Source organism: Corvus kubaryi, unplaced genomic scaffold, assembly GCF_017639235.1.
Source record: "Corvus kubaryi isolate FWS band 111438036 unplaced genomic scaffold, C.kubaryi_AGA036_p1.0 split1-37296, whole genome shotgun sequence".
NCBI classification, from domain to species: domain Eukaryota; kingdom Metazoa; phylum Chordata; class Aves; order Passeriformes; family Corvidae; genus Corvus; species Corvus kubaryi.
In genome coordinates this window covers 7,141,911-7,165,185 of record NW_024582075.1, presented here as the reverse complement: position 1 = coordinate 7,165,185, position 23,275 = coordinate 7,141,911, and the positions used below count along the sequence as shown (strand labels likewise).

At 37.8% G+C, this 23,275-nt stretch overlaps 1 protein-coding gene across 10 annotated transcripts in view; it reads right to left on the bottom strand.

Annotated features, from left to right (window-relative positions):
- MCTP1 (multiple C2 and transmembrane domain containing 1) overlaps nucleotides 1–23,275 on the bottom strand; it is a 235,914-nt gene that overhangs the window by 78,515 nt on the left and 134,124 nt on the right. The window contains exon 16 of one of the 10 annotated variants that reach the window (XM_042012783.1): nucleotides 25–4,501. The exons of the other annotated variants lie outside the window; for them this stretch is intronic. Coding sequence (XP_041868717.1) covers nucleotides 4,460–4,501 — 42 coding nt within the window. The 3' untranslated portion in view covers nucleotides 25–4,459. Of the gene's footprint in view, nucleotides 1–24; nucleotides 4,502–23,275 lie in introns of those variants that run through there. 10 annotated transcript variants of the gene reach the window in all.

The following is a 23,275-nucleotide window of genomic DNA, read 5'->3' as shown; positions in this document are numbered from 1 at the left end:
CATCACAGGCAAAATAGACTCAGATTGGGGATTTTAACGTAATTTATTTCTAACAAAATCAGAGTAGGATAATGAGAAGTAGAATAAATCTTAAAAACACTTTTTCCCACTCCTCCCTCCTTCCCAAGCTCTACCTCCTCCCCTCTAGCAGTGTAGGAAGATGAGGAATGGCGGTTGCAGCTGGTTCATCTCAGCTTCTGCCACTGCTCCCGGAGAAGAGTCCTCGCCCTGCTCCACCATGGGGTCCCTCCCACAGGAGACAGTCCTCCACAAACTTCTCCAGTGAGAGTCCTTCCCATGGGTACCAGCTCTTTACAAACTGCTTCAACGTGAGTCATTCTTCCACAGAGTAGAGTCCTTCAGGCACGGCCTGCTCCAGCATGAGTCCTTCACAGGGTCAGAAGTCCTACCACGAAACCTCCTTCAGCACAAACTCCTCTCTCTGTGGGTCCATAGCTTCCAGCAGCTTTTCACAGAAGCCACCTCTGCAGCCTGCCCACTACCAAAATCTGGCCATGCGAACCCCATACACTAACATTAGAGAAATTTGTGGAGGGCTGTCTGCTGTAGAAGGGGCCCCATGCTGGAGCAGGAAAAAAGTGTGAGGAGTCTTCTGCCTAAGGAGAAAGCAGTGGCAGAAACAACATGTTATGAAATGACCGCAGTTCCCATTCCCATCCCAGGGCAGCACTAGAGGAGGAATTTGGGAGTGGAGCCCATTTGAGCCCATGGAGAAGAGAAGGGGCAGGGGGAAGGTGTTTTAAGATTTGCTTTTACTTCTCATTAGCCTACTCCATTTTGATTGTCAATAAATTCACCTAATTTTAGACCCTAGTTGAATCTCTTTTGCCTGTGACTGTAACTGCTGAATGACGTTGACCCTTAAGCCTTTTGTTGTATTTTCTCTCCCCTGTCCAGCTGTGGTGGGCAGTGATGGAGCATCTTTGGTGGGCACCTTGTATCCATCCAGGCTAAAACCACCAAATACATTTCACATGTCTTTCACAACACATAGGCAGGCCAATGTAACATCACTGAATCATTTAAGTCACCTTTAAGATCATCATATCTAACCATTAACCCGGCGTGGCCAAGTCCACCACAAAACCATGTACCTAGGTGCCATATCTACATGTCTTTTACATACTTCCAGGGATGGTGACTCCATCGCTGCCCTGGGCAACCTGTTACAGTGTTTGAGAACCCTTTTCTTGAAGATATTTTTCTAATATCCAATGTAAACCTCCTCTGGTGCAAGTTTCCATATGTGCACAAGCAGAAACCAAGAGGCAAAACACCAACATTTGATTGGCCCTTTTTTGGAAGTCCTGATAAATTTCAACATACAGGAATATAGTGTCTCAAATATTTTAGGATAAGGGCACAATTTTTGTGTTAGAAACAAATTAATCACATGACTACATTGAATGCAACTAAATGAAGTTTCAACCTCAGAATTCTATGAGTGACAGAAGTCAAAAGCAACTGATGAAATTACAGACAGATCTTAACTGTAGATAGCACTTCTCAAATAACCAATGATAAATATCAAGCAGAAAAAAGGAATTTTGTTGTATAACCAGAACAGGAAATTAGTTACTGGAAAAAGTCTCTACAGAGATCTGAGATACCCACAAAAGCTGTTGTCTTCATTAAAGGCTGTATGGTTCATCCAAAAGCAAAAAACTGTCAAGAATCCCTTCTTACAGTCTCTCTTCACATCTTAAAAGCACGAAATGTCTTCTTGGGTCATTGAAAACCCTTAGGGTAATTTTACCAGTAAAGACATATTGGTGTCTTAGTTCACAGTTCTTTTTTTTCTAAATACTGGTGATGTGGAAATCACCATAACTGAAATAAACATGTCATAGCACCAAGAATAACACATACCAAACTGAAAGACGAATGTACAAACTCCAAATAAAGAGATAATCATACATTAAGTGCACAAATAATTTGTGTACACACTCAGATACAACTGTGTGATAACATGGCACAGTAATCTGTCCTACACACATTTTTTAATTCCATTTACACCCCTTTTACATAGGTCCTGTGGGCCACATATATTATTCAGCAATGGGATGAGGTTTCATTCCTCAGTGCCTCAATTATTATTTACATCTCTGCACAGTTAAGAAATGAGACAAAGTATCAGATCTGTCTACTATTTTGTACTTGTTTTGCCTAGGTAATAATAATACATAACATTTACTCATTGAAAGTAAACCAACTCTCCATTCTACAGACAGGGCTCCTTTTGCTTTATTAGGGTATTCTTTTTTTCCTGCATCATTTTGGAATGCATAAAGCCACATTAAGAAGTCATGGGAGTTTTGTTTTGATGCTGCTTCTACAGTTAACTAACTGGTGATTAAATTTGGAAACTCACATGAAAACTTCATGAGACACTGTGTCATGAGTCTCACCTCACCTTCAGATCACACAAGACATGGCTACACCTCAGTGCATCTGAAAGCACTGCTTCTAATACTAGGCCATTTTAAGTTGCCGCATTTTCTTCCACACTACCACACATCTTTATCATCAAACCTCTAAATACATGCTGTCTAATGTGGATTTGTATCTGGAAAGTACTCATTATGTAAAATGACTACAAATTACAGTATGAGGACTAGTGCTGTAGCAAGTTGTTATAGAGCACTATAAAAGATAATGTCCCATTTCAGAGTAAGGACCAGGGGGGATTCCTAAGATTCCAGGGGTGAAATTGGACATAAGTGAGGTCGATATTACACCTGTGGGTAGTTTATTGATTTACAGAAGGAAACTGGCCTTATTAATGGAGATAGAAAAGGCAAAAGGAAATGAAGGAACAATTTGACGAGCAGCAAGACGCTCAGGGAGTGACGCACAGTTTAGGCAGGACAGTGGGCGATGAGGTGCAGCAGCAGCAGGAAAAGTGGCAGGGCAGCAGTGGTGGGCAGCACAGTGGGCAGGGGCAGGATGGTAGCAGGCCAAACAGCGGCAGGCAGCGGGGCCGCAGGGCAGTAAGCAGGGATGATGACACCAGCTAGAGATGGACGAGCAGGGGCAAGAGGCAAGGGCCAAAGACAAGGGCAGCATCGTGACAGCAAAGACTGGGCAAGGAGGGATGGTGAGGAGTGGGCAAGAAATGTAAAGGCCCAGGGCCAGGGTGATGCACTCCATTTCTTACATACTGCACAGCACCTGCCACAGTCTGACTGTCCAAGAAAATCATTGGATCGTCTGGAGAAGCTCTCCCTAGCAGCAGGAAGGAGTTCTCTCCGCCGTCAGGGGGGGAAGCCTGGAAAAGTCCTCCCAGTGACAAAGGTTTCAGGGACTTTTGCCACCCCAGGAGGCTGCCTGGAGAAATCCTCCTAGAGATAGAGATCCTCTGCACTCCTCAAGGGAGTCACCTGCCTAGAGACAGAGCCCCTCTTCACCCTCCTCCCTGCTGCACCAGTCACGGGTGCTTGCTGTGCACATGTGCACGTGCTGTCGCTGCCAAGGCATGTGCAGATTTTCTAGTACTTTTCCATTTAATGTTAAACAACAGATTTTTGAACAACAGTTCAGAATAAAATCCAATGTTGAGACATTTTCACTCTAACATTAATCAGTCCCTCACAAGTAAGTAACAGAAGAAATACAACCTGAAACAAAGGAGGGCATCTCATGAAACAAAAAAGAGAAGTAACACCAGTAAATATAAAAACATGCTGAAGAAACAGATGTTTTGAAAAGCTGTATGTACTCCTTATGTTCTAAAACTGATCAACCCATGAAGTTACAAAAATAATGGCAGTGTCAAAACCTCACCAGATAATTATAACACTTCATTCATTCCTGTCACTTTAACAAATACTATTCAATACTATTACATAGTGTTCATTATTTGTGAAATAACATTTAACTTGCTGAGGTATAATACCTTATATTGAATATACCTCAATTATGGGATACTCTCTTTAATTTTCCTCAATACAATTCCAGAGCAGATAGTGTCAGAAAGTAAAGAAAAATAAATTCTTTATTTTATATGTATGTATGTATGTACGTGTATATATATATACACTTTTTTTTTTTTTTTTTTTGCATCTACACATAGGTTTAGTTTTATTTCTCCATACAAACAGCAATTTTGGTTCTATTAATAGAAAGACAATTGTTTCAATTACTTCTATGGTGTACTTTTATACTTGAATATATCACTTTTAGTGTTACAGAACTTGAACTGTGATGTCAGTCTTTGAATACTTAAGTAGGTGGGTGTTTTCTGTTGTTTTTCTTCTGCACACCACTAACATGAAATTGTTATTCTCATCTCAAGCAGAAAAAAAGGGAGCAGAATGAGTTTTCTCATAGTGCACTAAAGTAAAAAATAGTTGGCTTATAATGATGGCTTTTTAAGCCTCCCAGTGCACTGTGAATGATTATTAGTAGAGAAGAAGAAAAGAGTTATTGAAACACAACTTCAGCATACTGGTAGACTATGATATCCAAAGAAAGAGAATTCCTGTCAAAAAAAAAATAGTAAAATAGTATTTACTGTCTGTATGAATTCCCTGTATTAAAATATCTTTAAAACCTCTATCCATATTTCTGGAATTTCTGTTTCAAAGTTCTTCTGAAGAGTGACTTTTGTACAACCCAACTTTAAACATATAAACCAGTATAACTGAAAGTTGGTTTTGCAGACTGGGGAAAATGTACATCTCCCCTGTCCCATTTGGAACAATCTCCTCCTTGGGTAACTCCTTTCAGAAAGAGGCATGTCTGCACACACAAAAGCACACACAGTGGAAGAAGGGAGGGAATGCTATTACACTCTGCTGCACTCCTGCCAGCCAAGGCAGTTTTTATTTCAGTGCTTACATAGCAAGTCCAAGTACCCACACTAGGGTTACTGCCCTTAAAAAGCAGAAAAAAGCTATCAGCTCTTCAGCTACTCCCAGCTCTTCCAAAACTTGTGGAAGCAGAGAGAATTCATTTCAGTCATGAAAATTGTGACATATCTGGAGAAAGCTCTATATGCAGTTACTGGAATATCATTTACTCTGACTGTATTTGCTTCAAACATCAGAAACCAAACGCTTATTTTCTATGCACTTGCTTTTCGCGTGAAACCCCAGATGCTGTAGAATTATTTTCAGTGTCAATTTCTTGTTTATCACATTTTCCACCCTATATGTTTTTTAGTATCTGATAAGTCTCTCTGGGATCTAGCTACATCTCTGATAAAGAGCTGTTTGACAACTGCATTCTTGGTACAAGACTTCTCACTCATTTCAACTATATACAAATACACAGAAAGGGCTAACACATATTTATTTACAAGTATAGGTGTTGCCAGTATCTTATTCAAACACATACAGACAGTAAATGCACATATGTGCTCATATACATACAGTAAAACAATGGGATTTCCGTGGGGAAATGCAAAAATTATTGTTAAAATGTCTGTCATCCATGTAAGAGAAACAGACATGAGCTGGGCATTAAATTTGCATACAGCCCCAAGCACAGAGGTTCGTGCATGTGTAGTGTTCTCCTGCTCTTGAAGATGGGCATATCTGGCAGGGAGAGTCTGTCAGGATTAGCTCAGGAAAAAACACCCGCAAGGAGATAATTTGAAGACATACTGAGAACTTGCCTCAGTATGTGAAAATAAACAAAACTATGCACACTGAAAGTTACCACAAACACTATGCCACACATCAGGGAATAATCTATTTCAGCTAATTAAACACACAGCCATACACCACACTGTGAGAAATGGTTGCCACTTAGGATTGATTAAATTCTTGCATTGCTTAAATTTGGAAAGGAAAGATCTTTTTAAATGTTCAGATGGAGAAGAAAGGAAAAAAAATATAAAATTTAAAGTAGTTGTGATATAAACAGGCTCAGATTCACTTGATGGCTTAGCTTTCCAGTGAATAACAGGGCAGCATAAAGATGTTAATGCTTCTTTTATGAAAAATAACCAAAAGGTACAGTTCCTTTCTTGATTTTGAAGCTGCTTTTGACAAAGTCTATACTAATAGCCTCTGCTTGAAGTTACAATCAAGATTTTTTTTTACCTAATCGGTAAACTTGTGTAAATAGAGTGTGTCTTTTACCAACCACACTGGCTGCTGAGGTAGACGTTATTGTGACTTTAAATTCTGGTAGGAAGCAGATAGGGATTACTGCATGTGATTCTTATTTTAAAAAATTATATAATCTATGTGTGAAAACAACTTGGCCTGAAACCATCTAGCATAAGGCAACAAAGTCTTTCTTTTTCCTTTCCTGTTCTTTTTTTCCCCAAACCAGTCCTCTTTTTCTTTCCAGCTTTTTTGTTATGAGAGAAAGCATGATGCCATTTCATCACTTGTACTTACTTAACACACACAGACACTCACACGCAAGGAAAATAACTCATCATATCAAAAGTAGGACATGAAAGCGTATCTCCAAATGTTCACAGCTACATGTCTTATGAAGCAAATTTTCTACTCTTAAATAGTAATTGAAATTACTCCAGAGATTTCAGACATTTCTGGCCTGCTAACATGAGTCTAGTTACTTCATGGACAGTTCACAGGTCCTACTGAAGAGTAATAAAATAGATATTATTGGAAACAAAAAAGATGAAGATGGCTTACACACCCACAAAAGGTTTAAGCAAGACTGCAGATCAAGAATACTGAGAAGAAGTATCAGAAGTATCACAGAAGTAACCAAAGAAAACTGAGGTAGTATCTGTAGCACTTTCAGAATGTGCTCAGCTGGTGACTTCTGCATTTTGCCTTGCTCAAAAACGAATGGCTACAGAGGCACAGCTACAGTCTGAACCAGTGACAGCCAGTCTCCAGGCACATCTGTTTGGTTCAGCAACATTGCGCTCAGGATCTGACACTGAGTCTGTTGTCTTTCCAACAGCACAGACAAGGAGCCTGGCATTGACTTCAGGCTTGAGACCTCAACAAATGTGAAGGTACCATGTGCATTTTTGGTAAAGGCAGAGGGGAAGAAGACTACTTACTGAATAAGAATGTGAAACAAACCTAAATACTGCCAACCTTCCTTAAATAAAAAGGGTGTCCTTCAACATACACATGTGTCTTGGGGGCAACTCATAAGGATAAGGTATCCCAAGTCACCCAGGCTCGAAGATTGTTACTGAATGTTTAAGAATCACAAGGGGCAACCTTGTGTGTGAAGGCAGCAGGGCGCAGGGGGGGTCCCTCTTTCATCTCTCCCTGAGACTTCGCTGGGGGTGGGTCCTTCCTTACTTCCCGCCTTGCTCCCTTCCACTGGGGGATTGGGCAGATTGGAGTGTGTGTGCTTGGCCAGGGATATTGCTACACTGCAACTTGGCACTGCGATCACATCTGCCTGCCTTCCCCAGCTTCTGCCTGCTGCTGGTGGTGCTGCTGAGATCGAGCACTGCCTGTGAGTTTGCAAAAGGAGCAATTGCCCTTCCTCCCTCTGGTCTGAGCCACCATTACCCTGGGGAGGCTCAGGGCTCGCACCGGAGCACCCCTGGTGCTCATCAGCCCCGGTGCCCCTGGCCATGGTCGTCACTACATCAAAGAGGGAAAATAGTAGTTAACAGGTTGGAAACTTCTGATGTTGTTTGTTCGGTTGTGTTATATATATACACACATATATATTCTAGTAAAGAACTGTTATTCCTGTTTTCTACATTTTTGCTTGAAAGACCCATAATTTCCGAAGTTACAATAATTCAGAGGAAAAGGTCTTCTTTCCATTCCAGGAAGGTTCCTTGGTAAGCACTTGTCTTTCAAGTCCAGACATTAATTAGCACCCAGTGTGCGGCTCAAGAGGAAAGGGTGAAAAGAGGGTAACAGGTCTTGGGTAACCCATTTGCATATTGGATATAGAAGCCTCAAGAGGCATCACCATGTGGTCCAGCTTACCCCAGTTCAGTTGGCACATGATCACGTTCATGTTTTTTCCATTTGCAGATCATTATCTAAACATGGGCCCTAAAACTAAGGCCATTGTGACTGTTATCAAGTTTGTAGAATGGGCCAGTTGGGTGAGTAATTCAATGCTTGTAAACCTCTTTTGGACTGTGTCCATGTGAGTATATAACTACCACAGCCTGAGATCCTGTCCTTGACGGTTCACTAATAATGGTACCTATTTGGGGGGAGGAATGCAGGGGGCATTCACCCACTTTTTCAGGCCTACCAAAACAGCTTTTGAAAGGTTTAAATTTCCCCTAAATGCTAAAGATACCGTATTCTCACTGACATTTTTGCTAAGTGTATTCAATATGGTCCATTTAGCATTTAGAGAGAGTGAAGTTGCTGTGGGTAGCTACCCCAAAATCTGCCCCAGGGACTAGGGATGCTGCTCAGAAACCTGCTGCAGGGGCCAGGGACACTGCCCAACAGCACCACCCATAGTCAGAGGGAAAGGTGGATAGCGCAGCAGTAGAACCAACAGATGTTACAGCTGTTCAGGCTCCAAACAAACCAGAAGGGCAGCCACAGCTAGCAGCAGCCACCCCTGTACTGCTTTTAAGCAGACTAAGACGGTAAAGCCTCTTTGGTATGGTGAGTGGTGGAATAAGTGTAGGTATGGAGAGGTGTGGCAGGTTCCTTACATCACACTGCTGCAAACCCGCCAAGGTAACCTCTGGCATTCCAATGGAGTCGTTTTGGGGTTTGGGAATTTTGGCTGGGGAGTAGGCTCTCCCAATGGGGTTCTTTTGGGAATTGCGGTGTAATGCCACAAGAGGTATTGGGGCTGACCCAAGACTTGGCTGGGGGGTCAGGGCTCCCTTCCTTCCTGCCATTCAGGGATCAAGCAGAGTGGTCATGGTGCTACAGAAGTTCATGTATTCAGCTCTGGGACCCCTTTTTTAAGGGAACAATAAACATATATGACAGAAATGCATGTGGTGGTGGAAACCCAGCCACAGCCTTCCTGATGACAGCCAGGAAGTAGTGACTTCAAGATCCTGTTAGAACCCACCTAACTGAATGAAAGCATCATTGCTAAAACATGTCACTCTTTCTCACCTACTGTCACTCTGCCCCAGCAAACTAGTCTCAGCAACAAAATACCTAACATTTGATAAGAAAGGGTGTAAGGGAGCAGAGAATCAAACACAGGTAAAATCCTGATGCAAAAATAGCCTTATGAGAACAGAATTTGGCTGTGAGTTTTTCACATCATACAACAACATAATACCGATACGTAATCCCCTAAAATAGTACTTCAATAATGTTTACCCATGTCAGAACTCAAAAAGAAAAATACATTAAAGAAGGACTACAATACCTCACGAGAGCTCGTGATTGCATTCCCATTTTTTCCTTTGAAAATTTGATGTTGTATCTTGACAGTGACAAATTGCATGTTCTTTGCTCAGTGGACTTCCCTGATAATAGAAGATATTCTTCCCCAAGAGAAGGGATATTTCAGGTAAACACATGTACTGAGTCTGCCCTTTACTGAAAAAGAGTTTGATCTAATTGGTAGAATGTCATCATGGAACAGAACATCTTAAAATAGATTACCGAGTAAACTTTAAATTACTTCAAACATTGAAAATGCCCATGTTTCTTAAGATACTATTCCTAAGATATTGATAGCTGTGAAATTCAAGTTTTGCACTGCCATACGACATGCTCAATGACAGCTACATAGTATTTATCTTCTGAATAATTCTTAAAAGATCCATCAGTTCACTTGAAAAATGCAGAAAGAGAAAACAGAATAGAAAAGACCAAAATTGCACTACAGCAGCTTTAACGTAAGTTTATCACAAGGCAATTGTTTATATCCTCACTTGAGATTCTCTTTAAAGTTTAGGGGCATCTGCTGTAGAGGAATATATGTGTATTTCTCTGTAATCTTTCTGCCACAGAACCCAACAGATTTCTATTTACTGTTATATAACTATGAAAAAGTTAAAAAAGGTATCTTACAGCTCATCCTTCAGACAAGCAATTAAACAGTTTCTTATATGCTTAGGTAGGAAATAAGTGTAGCCTTATTTTTCCACACAGTGAGAACAAAAAAAGAGGAAGTAATATACAGGGGAAAAACTTATCAGCCATGCCTGTGTACACCTTTAGTTTTTCCTTGCTACACAAATTTATACCTGTGTGTGATCTGCATATAAAATACCTGAGGTAGAGACGTGTGCTGCTGTGAGGATGTAACAGGAGAGTAAAAAAAAAACTGCTACTAACCAAGATTTTTTTTAATGTGTATTAGATAAAGTAGCCTCCTTTCCTCATGCTAATATCTTCTCCTGCCTGTGCATATGCTTTGCTTTGACTATAGTCAGTCATTGTGGGGTCCTCACCCTGGGTGTCCTGTTTCCCTTGGGTGCCCCAACCTGGGAAAATACTCCCTTGCCTTATGAGTTACAATGTGAGTATTTGCTGTGGACAACAAGTGCCTTCTAACCTGGCCACTGACATGACAGATTGAAGCAGGGCCTTCAGAAACAAGTCAGCTTTTCTTGTTAACCATTCAGCATTTGCCCAGGCAAAACAACAAAAAAAACCTCTTCCCTCTCAGGTTTTTTGTTAATGCTTGCTTGGGTTTCTGTAACAATTTGAAAGATGAAAAGGTTTGCATTTTACAAAACAAAACAAAACCCAACTTAGACAAAGAGTGGCTCAGTGCATGTGGGAATTCAATCTGTGCTTCTCTCATCCACAACAAAAATGCCTTCTATTCTAGTGAGAAATGGAAAAGCTACAAACTCCCATGCTGATAGTCCTGATGTTTTTCTGCTCCTACAGTGTGTCAAAGGTTAGTTCCCTCCCACCTGCATCACACTTTGCTTCTTCTAATACACAACCAAGCATTCAGACAATACAATTAAAAACCATCTTGCTCATTGGAGGCTCTCTCAGACATTCAGCGTTCCCTTCTCAAATATCCTAGTCCAGCACACAGATAAAATCATTAACTACTGCCTTAATAAGAGCTTTGTATGATTTTTTTCTTTTTAAACCCTATTTGCTGACTTTCACTAAAATTAAGCACAATCTTAGTAGAATCGAATAAATGTCAGTAGTTTTATTTAGCACACTGTGATCATGGGTAAGGGTGATAGATAACCAGACCTTCTTTGTTATGACCTCTTAGGAGAAAAATAATAAACCTAGAGACATTCTGCATTATATGACATAAGAACAACTCCAAAGGAAAACAAGCTGTCATTTTAAGAGATGATATGCTATCACTGGGTTCTAGAAATGGAAGCAGTGATATATTATGAAGCATATATTTGAGGGGGAAAAAAAAAAATGTTAAGCTCCAAAGATTTTTTGCAGAACAGCCTCACATTTAAAAATAATGCCTATGTTACATTTTTTTGATACTGCATATTGAAGCTGAAGAAGCAAGTAATCGCAGTATTGGTGACGAGTCACTTCCCCAGCACTGACAGCAAGGTCAGTATTCTCGTGGGGTAGCCTGATCCTGCAGTGCAGTGGTTTTGATCAAACTCCCTGACCATCGAATCAGTAGCCAGCACCTCTAAGCTTAGTTGCTGACTGTTGTAAGTGATGGATCAAGCCCACAGGGAGACAGATGAACAGAGTTTAGTTAGATTCATAGAGTTTACCTTACTCAGCATATAATAGAGACCACTAGTGTCATGTCATTTGCAGAATAGAGAAGAAAATGTGAAATAGAAATGCAGAATTATGTTCATTTATTAATACCTGATGGACAGTACATTAAAACAAATAATTATGAGAGAACATTGTATCTCTGAGGTACTTCATGAGAGTGATCTGCCGTTTTAAGATCATATATAGTCATCAAAGTCTAGAAATTATGCAAATAGTACTAGCTACATTTAGAGGTCTGCACAAGTAAAGACTTCCCCACCTAAACAGTAACTGTCTCTCAGGAAAGGCCATGATTTTTGTGTGATGCAAAGGTGCTACCTACAGGCTTGAGCAGAGAATGACATGCTGGGAAGCTTAGGAAAAAGGATCCAATTTTTATGAGGAAATAGAACAGAACTAGCATTACCACTAAACCAAATACCTCTTAATTTCAGGCTAAAGAACATATGTTTTACCAAACTTTAAAAAACCCATAATAACAAAGATTTTCAGTTAACCCAATTTAAACCTAAATCTTACAATGGTGTCTGTATTTTTCTGGGTTTCTTTATTTAAATCAGTTGCAGTGCCATTAAAAAAAGGCTAACTTTGTTTTTTAATCAACAAACAGTAAATAAGCTGTATGCTCTTCTGATACACATATATCAGGCATATTTTTATTGACAAATAAACTTGGCCACAACTATGAAAAGATCACATTTGAAGATTACATTAATGTTTGGTCTTACAAATACAGTAAGTGCCAGACAGGAAGTATTTGTACCCTATTAAATATATATCTATCCTATACCTCTTGTATACACAATGCTTCATTCAATACAGTGCAGCTGTACTGAGAATTACTTGCCTAAAAACAACAGCATAGCCAATACTTTTGAGATAATGTAAAATGCTTGGGCACGTGCTTTAATCTAAAAGCATGCTTTTTCTTCCCTGCGTCTTTTACACATTTCTCTCTTCCCCAGTCAGGTCAGATATGGCAAATACCTATGCATATGTGGAGGTTTACTCTTGAGGATATTCCCACTGATTTGAATGAATTTAAAGATATGAATTTAAAAGCATAGGCTCTGTTTGTTAACTTTTAGGCACAAAGGTGTGCCCACCACCCTGTACACACCACTGCAGTATACATCCAAAACAAAATGGTAACAGCAGTAGCAGCAGTGTTCTCTTGAATTTACCTTCAGCTAAGACTCAAGCAAGCAGTGCAATTAAAAACTAATACATTCTGCCTTTCAAAAAAATTCTGACATCCTTTTTTCTTTTCCACTTTTTTTTTTTTTTTGGGGGGGGGGAACAGTTTCAAAAGTAGTATAAAAATAGAAAACAAAAAGATAAATATTACTAAATGCAATTTGTATTATATAATAGAGTGATAATTGAGAATATTTTTCCTTTCAGATATATAATTCAGCAGTTCTGTATTTAAAGGCTGTATTTTTCATATCTATAGCGACGAAAAGACAGCACCCTGTCACAAGTACAATTACATAAATTTTAGAATCCCTGGCATGCCATGAAAGCATGAATTTTAAAATGAGACTTTGTTTTCTGTCCATTTGTCCAAATTCTGAATTCCTTTTAGGGAGTAAATATCCACATAAATTTTTATTTGACTCAAATAATTCTGACATTCAAAGGCAATTATCTGATGAGCTGAATAAGTGCCTTAGTTTACTGTCTAAGATGAACAGATAATCTAGGTTAAACCACTTTTCTGAAATAATTAGGATTCATTAGCTTGTCTAAAAACACTATTCCAAAGAAATAAACCAAAACATAAGCTTAAAAATAAATAAAAAATAACCTCAAAGAAGAGCCAATGGTACTGATGTATGCCATAGAACAAAATAAAGAGTGTTCAGCAACGATGCATATCTTTTGCTTTATTCTTAAGCAACTAAAATATCGCTTAAAGACAAGATCCTATTGATACTGTTACTGATTTCAGATTCAAACTATTATGCAAAATTTCCAATTATTCATGATTTTAAGATGAAATTTCAGGAATGATCTGACCAAAACCTATCAGCTATTCCTAATCTTATTTTTAGAAATTGGGGAAAAAAAGGAGTTTACATTACTGTAATACTACACATACATTATTCTAAATATAATATAATTACATCACAATTAAATAAGCTCAATTCTATTTTATTTATGAAGATAATCCTGAATAATTTTTTAATAGAAAATTTTTCATTATAATTAAACCCTTTAGAGTACATTTAAATGACTCTTGAAGAGAGAACCACACAAGCTGTGGCAGGATATTCATAACAACTTTACTGTGAAATTAATATTTAACTCATTTTAAAATACTTAATGCCTCCTATAGTTGTCCATAAATTAGTTCAAGTTGCCTTTGCCACTAATTGAATTTATTCATATTTTATTCTGTTCTCCCAATTTTTAATCAGAAAGTCTGTGCGCAGTTCGTAGTAATGTTCATGGGTAGCTGGAGAAATAGTAGTAAAGGGTGAAGTTCCTACTAGATTTCTCATTATGATAATAAAATTTTAAATGATATGCCCCAATCCTTTTATTATAATAACTTGCCTGTGACAAACTAATGCATCAACATGTAACACCATTTTGGTGCTTTCTATTATTTTAGATGCAAAGATATTTTTTCCCCTTGTTTGATTTTCTTAGCCTGTAGCCCATATTAAATAGTTCCAAACAGTGGGGATAGCAGATGTCTATAAACACTCCTAGTTTCATGATGAAAGTAAAACAATGGCTTGTGGATTACTGCAAAAATAGTTCTGATAGGGAAAAATTCAAAATGATTCAGTCACATGCAAATATCACTCTTAATTTTGCTACATGTATATGCAATACAAGCACTTCCAGCTTTTAAAACCCAACCATTATTAGATAAATCATAACTGACTTAACTAAACATTTTTACCCTGCTATAGTAATTCATATATGTCCTAAAATTAATTTCTTCTTTGAATTGTTGTAACAGTATTTGCATGAAGTTCCTTCCAGAAAAATGGCTATTACTATTTTGCTTTTACTTTTCCCTGAAATGTTCATAAAGTTCTTCAGAACACTGATCAAAACTGAAAAAGTAAAATAAAAATAATTTCCTTTATGAATGTTTGATGACCTTTGACATCAGTCACTATTTAGAGACCCATAAAAGAATAGATAACATACATGACTCACAAATTACCAATTATGAAAAATTATCTGGGGTAGAATGCTACACTAATGCAAAAAGATGGATTGCTTGTCATAAACCAATAAAGCTGTTGTTTGCGAATCCAGTACCTCACTTCTTTCTTTCACGTTGGGAAACTTAAAATGATTTCTAAACCGCATTAACTTAAAAAAATGCAGCCTATCATACAGGTCAACACTGAAAGTGACCCAGAAATAATCTGTTAATTTTTTAACCAATATATATTTTATATTTTACTATCAGTTCTAAAAATCAAAAGTCAGCAGGAATGAGACACATCATAGAGCAAGCAGATAGTCCTATACTGCAGAGCTATCGGGGGTGCTGGTTCTACCAGCCAGATCTTAAAGTGGTCTCAAAGAAGTGCCATATTTGTCGTTTCCAGGTAGGCAACAGAATTTAATTAATCAATAATCACATTTTAGAGCACAGGCACCTCCGTTTTAAAACACTCCTCCTGCATAAGAAATTTTTCAGGGTTTTGAGTTTACTTTCTTCTCTGCATTTTGGGGGAGACAAATTTTTGGATTTTAATAGAAAGAATGTGAGAAAGAATGGATGTCTGCAGAAAATAAAATAAATACAAGCCTCAGTACCACAGTGCAGAGTCATCAGCTGTTGAGGAGTTACCTATACAAAACTCTGTCTGGTGATGCAGCCAAGCATTCATTACACTCTGACTGGCAAATGACAGGACTGCTCAAATCAGAGATAAACTAAGATGAACTTTATTTTCATCCAGAAACCCCAAACCCCCTTCTCAGCCTTTTGCCTTCCCTGCAAACAGTGAACCCATCACTTGTGGCACAATGCTGAGAGAAAAATACCAGCAGAAATGCTTCTGATGTTTATAAAAGTAACTGCTGTATTTCTCAGTTCCAGTTTATGTGCCGACACTCTTTTCACATACACTTTTTGCTCTGCCTGTGCCAGAATCCACAGTCATCTCTGGCTCACTAACTTTGGCCCAATCAAGGAGGGACACCTGATTTATAACACTACCAGTTATAACACTGATTTATAACACTACCAGTTACAGCTCTCAGAACTGTCTTGCACTGTGAGAAACAGTGGAATGATTTAATTAAAATAATTTAATTCAAATTAGGCATATTAGACATTGTAAGCAAAGGAGCAGAAGGGTGAGCGCACTGATCCGGAGACAATGAAGCATACTAACCAGAGTTTCCCAGGTTCAGATCCCAGGTCAGATACATACTCCCTGCTCCCAGCTTCAGCCAAGAGTGTGCCCGGAGGTGGCTGCCACTGCTTTTGGGGGAATGGAGGAGTAGGCTTGTGTGTCGGGGTGGGGAGGAAGGGGGGATTAGCTGCATTGTCACTCACTAATGACAGCTGCCAGATGATTAGAAACCACATTAAGTTCTTAACTTTAATTTTGCTAATCAGCAAGATCAAACTCCTACAACCAAACTGGATTTTTTTCATACTAAAAAAAAAAAAAAAAAGAGAGAGAGTTTGCACATTTGCTGTCTAATCAGGATGTATGGCAGTGAACAAGCACATGGTTTTAAAAATGTACTTTGACAGAATAAAATACTTCACTGATTTGGACCAGCCTCAACAGCATCAGTTGCAAGGGCTATGCATACAGGACTGCAGTTTTAAGCAGTATTATTTCTTCCTATGAAATCCTGACATTCAAGAATCAACCAACAAAAGGGGAACTGTGTTTAAGCATTTTGACATCATATTCCCCAAAAAGGTGGCATTTGAGGACAGCAAAGCTCTGCCATATTTATTGTGAGAAAGCAAAACCAAACCAAACCAAAACCTTGCACAAAAAGAGCTGAGTAGCCTTTATGATGACTATCCTCCAGGTAGGCTGTTGGTCAAGGCAAATGTACATTAACTTCTGGGAAACCTGCAATTTTTCTATATTCTCCATGTAGAAAGAAAGCTTACTTCTTTAACACTATGTTTGGAGTGAGCTCACAATAGATAGTTAATGGTATAATGAATGTATTTCCTTGAGGGTTTTTTTTTGGTTGTTGTTTTTTGTGTGGGGTTTGGGTTGGAGGTTTTTTTCTTCCTTTTTTTTTTTACCTAGCCTGTGACTTTGATAAGGCTGCTTTTGGAAATACAATAGTTACCCAACTGTTTTATGGCTTTAACAAACCCTTACTTCTGCCTTGTATTCTAAACAATGGAGCCTCTATTTGCACCTAAGTGGTACTAAATTACAGATAAAGTTACAGCAAATTTGTTTTCTTAAAAAAGCAGTGAGGCCTAACATCCTTTAAGTAATAACAGCCTTGCTTTTAATTCAGAAGTAGAACTGGAATAATTTTCCCTCAGAAAAAGCAACAATAGAGCTGTTCTTGCAGGGCTGAATGGGGCATGGCTCATTTTGCAGGTGTGCAGGTGCTCCAGTGGAGAGGCAGAAGGGTGCCTGACCTGGGTGGGCAGCCCAGGCTGTGGTAGGTAACTCCAGACTGGCCCACCATCCATTGGATGGGGCTGACGGAGCTCTCAACTCTGATGTTCCACTGAATCAGTAATTTATAGAGTTGTATCTTGCTCATACTGATGAAATCAAAGTAGCTAATAAAAACCTGAAGCACTCTTGGAGCAAAGCAGAAATGTCTTAAAAGGTTAAAACGCCATAAATCACAGCCAAAGCGATTCTTGAATGTGAAAATACTACATTATAAAGACCTACCAGCACACTGAAGTTATTTTCCAAATGTTCCACCTAATAGACTGCGATGAAGAAATAATTTTTTTTTTAATATGTTTCACTGGAATTGTATTAAAGAAGCTTAATATTCAGAATTAAAACCCCTATTGAGGCTGATGTGAAGCTGCAGTGCTATGAAGAGAGTAATACAATACAGAAACAAAGCTCTAACAAGGTGTTAGTTACCTCTACTGTAAAATAAATCGTTCCAGTACATTTCCATATTTACTTGCTACAATATTATGATACTATTTCCAACAGATGAAAATCAAGTGCATTTAAGGAATAAGCATTAAGTGCTGTTAATGTGGTCTTATGATGGTAATCATTGTCTTGGGAAAAGTATATTGTGTTTTATATACTAGTGCTATGATGTGTTTATTAACTCAGAATCCCTCTGCCAACAGTGATGCTTTAAGCAAGTAATAATTAATATGGTGGCAAATATTAAAAATTTTTAATTTTTAAATTTACTTTTAAATTTAACTCATGTTAAAGGTCTTCTTTATCTACTGGTACTATTTCTTCTTCAAGAGAAAAGAGCAAAAAGAATACTGTATACCACACAAAGATTACTCAGTCTTTTTTTTTTTTTTTTAGGGAAAACATGCTTAAAATAAGCATTATTGGTATCCCTTACAGTATTGATCACTCATCGTCAAGGGAATTAGCTGGTTTTAATTTTAAAAACACATTTTTCCTGGTAAACAAAGAATTTGCCATTGGAAAATAAAGATTCAAATACATGCACCTGTGCCTTCTGGTCTGAGATGAAAGATTTTTTCTCTGCCTTGTAAATGAGTGCCAGAAAGAAACAGAGTGAGACCAGCTAAACAGAAACCGTGCAATTAAGAACTGAGGAGAAATGTAAGGAAATACCAGAAGTTCCAATTACATAATACCAGTTTTAACAGATAACTTCACAGTGCTAATAACAGCTCTGAGAGTAGTGGTCAGTCCCAAATAAATAAGACTAAATTATGTCAGTTTTTTATTTTTGAAAATCAGTGGGTCTTCCATAGAACACTTATATCCCTGGAAAGTAGTTGGTTTCTTTTAACTTCAGAGCTACAGTAATAAAGTAGATGTTATTCATGGAGATGTACAAACACACAGATCTGCCATACAGTTGTAAGTCTATTCAGTATCAGCTGCAGCCTTTTTTTTTTTTTTTTTCATTAACAATTGGGGTCACAATGTTAGTTTTTTCTACTGGTAAGTGTTAATACTTACCCTTCAATAAATATAATCTACCACTGAACCCAAAATAAACTACTTTTAAATTATGTAGCCTTGTTAATTGCAAAGTATTAAGCAGATTCCAGGTATAAAGACCTATATTTGTTCTTTTGAAAAGTAAATAAGTTAAAAATAAAAAACAAAAGATGTTGCTTTTATTGAACAAGTGGTTATGACATTTACAGGCTTTTTACTTCAAGATCAACTGAAATTCTCCTTTCCTGCAGAAGTCACTTAATCATGACACTTCGTAAAAATTTAACATTCTGTCCACACTCTTGAGTGTTCCATGCATTAAAAAACTATCTAGACAACATTGTTTCTTGCTTTGACACTTAACCAAAATGATCTCTGAGGCAGTTTTTACTCCTCTTTATATTGCCATGACCAGGTCAAGATGTTACTGTGCAAGGTAGGCCATGCAGGCTTTACCAGTAACATGGCTAAAGCTACAAGATAATTTTCTTTACAAAACCACAACCACAATTTTAATTGAGAAATTTAAGAAAACATTCTGTCTGGATAGTAATCTGCATGATTCATCCTTGTCACTGAGATCCACAGGTGCTGCCTTGGGAGGGACGGAGGAAGAGCACTTTAAAAAGCATTTCAGGAAAGCATCATTTTTTTGGAAAAATTTGATTTAACTGTAATTTTTCAGGGATGGAAAACAACCTCCATGGAAATTTCATTACCCTTAACTGAAACTATACAACAAAAATTATGCTAATAAACTGCTTTATAACTCATACATAATTTAGAAGAAAAGTAAAAATATCCACCATTTGTAAACTTCTTAAACATTTTTCTGTAACATCACACTTCAGAGATTTGTCCCCTTGACATTAAGACCGTCTGCTCAGTACACAGACTTGTTATCCCAAGCAAGGGACAATTTCTAGTGCTATGGCTTTTTCACACTCTGTCACAAAGAAATTTCCCTAACTTTGACAAAAAACAATTGTAAAAGGCAAGTGCTTTCACAGGACTTTCCTACATAAATCTCAGTGGAGTTCTACTGGAAACAAAGCTTCTTGCACTGAAGTCCACCTCATGCTTAGGCTATCATCATCACCACAAACATCATCACCACCCACCAGAGATTTCCAAGAATGAAAGAAGCTTTCAAACCCTTTCCTGGTCCAAACCAGACATTTTTGAAATGGAAAGCATGCAGTATCTCTCTTTTGTCAAAAACATAGGATAAAGCTATGTGCAGCAGACACTCATTTTTTAGGAAAAAGGGACAAAACTTCACGTGACTCTTGCAATGATTATTTAGGATTTTGTTTTCTTCAGAGGCTTTACTTACATCACCAATAAAAGCAATTACTATTAGTCATATAGCATATGTGGCACTAGCAGACACAAAATATGCTCTAAGGTTTTTTTTATTTTAACAGCCTGGATTTCCCATTCAGCTACTAAAAGTGAATTTATAAAACTGGAATTATAAAATTGTGAGTTAAACAATATAAGCAAGACAAATATATTTCTTATGCATATTTGAAATGTTATAAAATTGTCTAAAGTGTTTTTACTCCAGTAAAATCCAGTACATGAAAGGAAATGGTTTTTTTCTTAATTCTTCCACCCAGACACTTACATCCTCACCTACCAGCTCCATACGTACTAAACAAACAACTACTTTACAGGGTAGTAAACTACTTTGCTAAACAAACTTTATAGTTGTACACTGACAATTCCTTAAGGAGCAGTTGGAAGAAACTGCTAATTTAACTTCTGAATATGCTGTCCTTTCTAAGCCTTTTGCACACTGTATTTTCAAAAGTTTGAAACATTGCTTCTCTGTCTGATTTACCTTACTTGGGCTTTTCTTACCAAAACACAGCATACCTACTTCTTTTGTTACTACACTGCAACTTTTGGCAAAACCATTATATTATGTTATTTTAACTACTGAATGGCCCAGTGAAATCAGTGTGTCCTACAGTTCTTTCACTTCAAAACAAACCTTTGTAATACCTATTGCTACTAAAATAAAAAGGAAGTAAAACACTCTTTGTAACATGATTTTATAATGTGCCGGTTCTCATATGACTCATCATTAAAAGATGATGAAAAGGTATCTTATAACTCAGACATGTGCAGTATCTAAGTCATGGAAGTTAAATGGCCAAGATCACCTGCAATGACTGTGAAATAGCACCTCAGGGAACCCGAGTATGATAGAATACACAACTACTTTAGAACACCCAAACTATTTAGTAATCACCCAAATTCAGTATCAATGATGTCTGAATTCCTTCAAGTGCAGTTTTTCACTCAGGACAGTTTATGCACTCAAGAGGAGAGTGCAAGTAAGAATTGGTGACACAATGCAAGCCCTCTCTGGGGACCCAATGGTCCACTCTGCAACTCTTCCAGTAACACCAGGCAGTGGGGGGCTGCCTTGGGTTATGAGAAACATACTGCAGAGCAAGACTGCAACTCACACAAACTGGCTGCCCAGAATTCTAGTCACATCACTGCCTTAGCAGGAAATCTAACCTTGTTTTTAGAACGTTTTAGGTAATCCTAAATACAGTAGAGTAAATAACAGTTTTTATCAACTTCTACACATTTTTGTGCATCAGACTTTTGGTGTATGCAGCTGTAATAGCATGTGAAAAGATCTGATAAATACTTTCAGAATACTGTCAGCTTTCTAAGGAAAATACGTGGGAAAAGTGGTCTGGTATTAAAGGCAAAGTCTAAGACTTGGGATACTGTTGCTTTATGCTGCTGCCTATTCCTGTTTGATATTACAAAATAAGGAAAGTAATTCCCCACACAGCATAGGTGTTTTTGAGATTTAGCACCTTAAGATTATGAAGAAACACAGAACAGCATCTAGTTAGGTACCTAAAATATATATGCAGGTAAAATAAACACCTAGGGGAGCTATTAAAGTGCTTAAAGGTAGAGTTAGTGCCATTTTAGACAACCTTGGGTGGGCACCCCAGTCACCTGGATGGTGATGGCAGAAATGACAGAGAACCTAAGACAGACACATACTCTTCTGGGACAGCAGCTGGGCAGTACAAAGGATGCTCTACATTACTGAAAACAGCACAGGTCTGTGCTTTGGCAATAAATCTCACTGCTAAATGCAAGTATGCATTCACTCTGTGAAGGAAGTCAAATGAAAGTGACTTTTTATAAACAAAATAAAATACTAAAAGAGGCTTTTACATATATAAATATTCCCCTGTCTTTCTTTGTCTCAGATTTGCAAACACACAATTTGTGAAACAAAAGATGTGGACTGATGACACCAGTTTTTCCACACCAGTGTCATTCCTCATTTGTTATAGTTAAGAAGTGTTTTTTAAATCACAGCTGGTGCTGGTATGTTCTTTCAGTATTAATAGCTAATGTATCTCTATGGTTATATATACCAGGTTCTGCTGTTTTTTTCTTTCCTATTCCACCTTCTAAAACCTGGCACAAAGTATAGCTAAGTGTTGCAAAAAATCTCAAATTTCACTGTAATTTTGCAGAGGTCCAACATTAGTTCTGCTGATATATAGAAAATTAGGAAAAAGGAAACAGAACTTAGAACACTTTTCTTTTTGTCTGCTTTAATTTTGAAAAAAAAACCCACCAAACCCCACAGCAGTCTGGTCCACTTCTTCTTCTAAACTGCTGATGAGGATACAGATGACAAAAAGCTGAAAGACTCTTACACATATGTGTAACCTGCATCAGAAATGAATCTTGTTCCTGGCCTTGCCATTGTGATGTTACTTTGCCTCTGTAAATCTCTGGAGAACAGGCAGTTTTGACAGCAACAACAATTTTTGGAAAGGCTTTTTTTGGGAGATAAAAAAAGCTTTTGCAACTACCTTACCAGCACTTACTTAAATTTCAAATTCTAGACAAGAGGTGGCAAAGATAATTTGATGATACTTTTTACCCAGGTTTAGTAAAAACAATTTGAAGGTTGTATCCTCAATAATGGTATCCACAATGGGACCATCTACAAGTTTTTAATATATCTGAAAATTCTGATTCTCTTACTATTACAGTCTGGGAAAAAAAGGAAAATATGTAATAATTAGGACAAATGTGTGCCAACTCCTGATGGTGTCACATGAAGTCTCTCTGGAAACATAATCTTTGTCTTTCATCTTTGAGTGAACATTGCTTCCAAAATACACAGTAGTGATTGCTTCCCCTTTTATTAGGGAAAAGCTAAGCAAATTGACAAAATTGCTTTACTGTCTCATTTCCTTCCTGTTTCCTTTTCAATTAATTAATGTGACACCTCCACAACTAAATGGCGTATGTGCAAGAGAACTAACACTTAATCAAAAGCAAGGAACACTATTATGTCATTTTCACACATGAATTCTGTAATGCTAGAAGACAAAGTGAAGGTGAGTTAGACCTGACAAATGACTTGGATGCAGGGAGCGTCATTTTATCAATATTTGAGAGGCTGAGAAAGAACAAAAGTACTTTCTCTATGTATGCATAAGAGAGAATAAGAAGAAGAAGAAGAACAGGTATAGGAGACCGTGTTCATAAGAA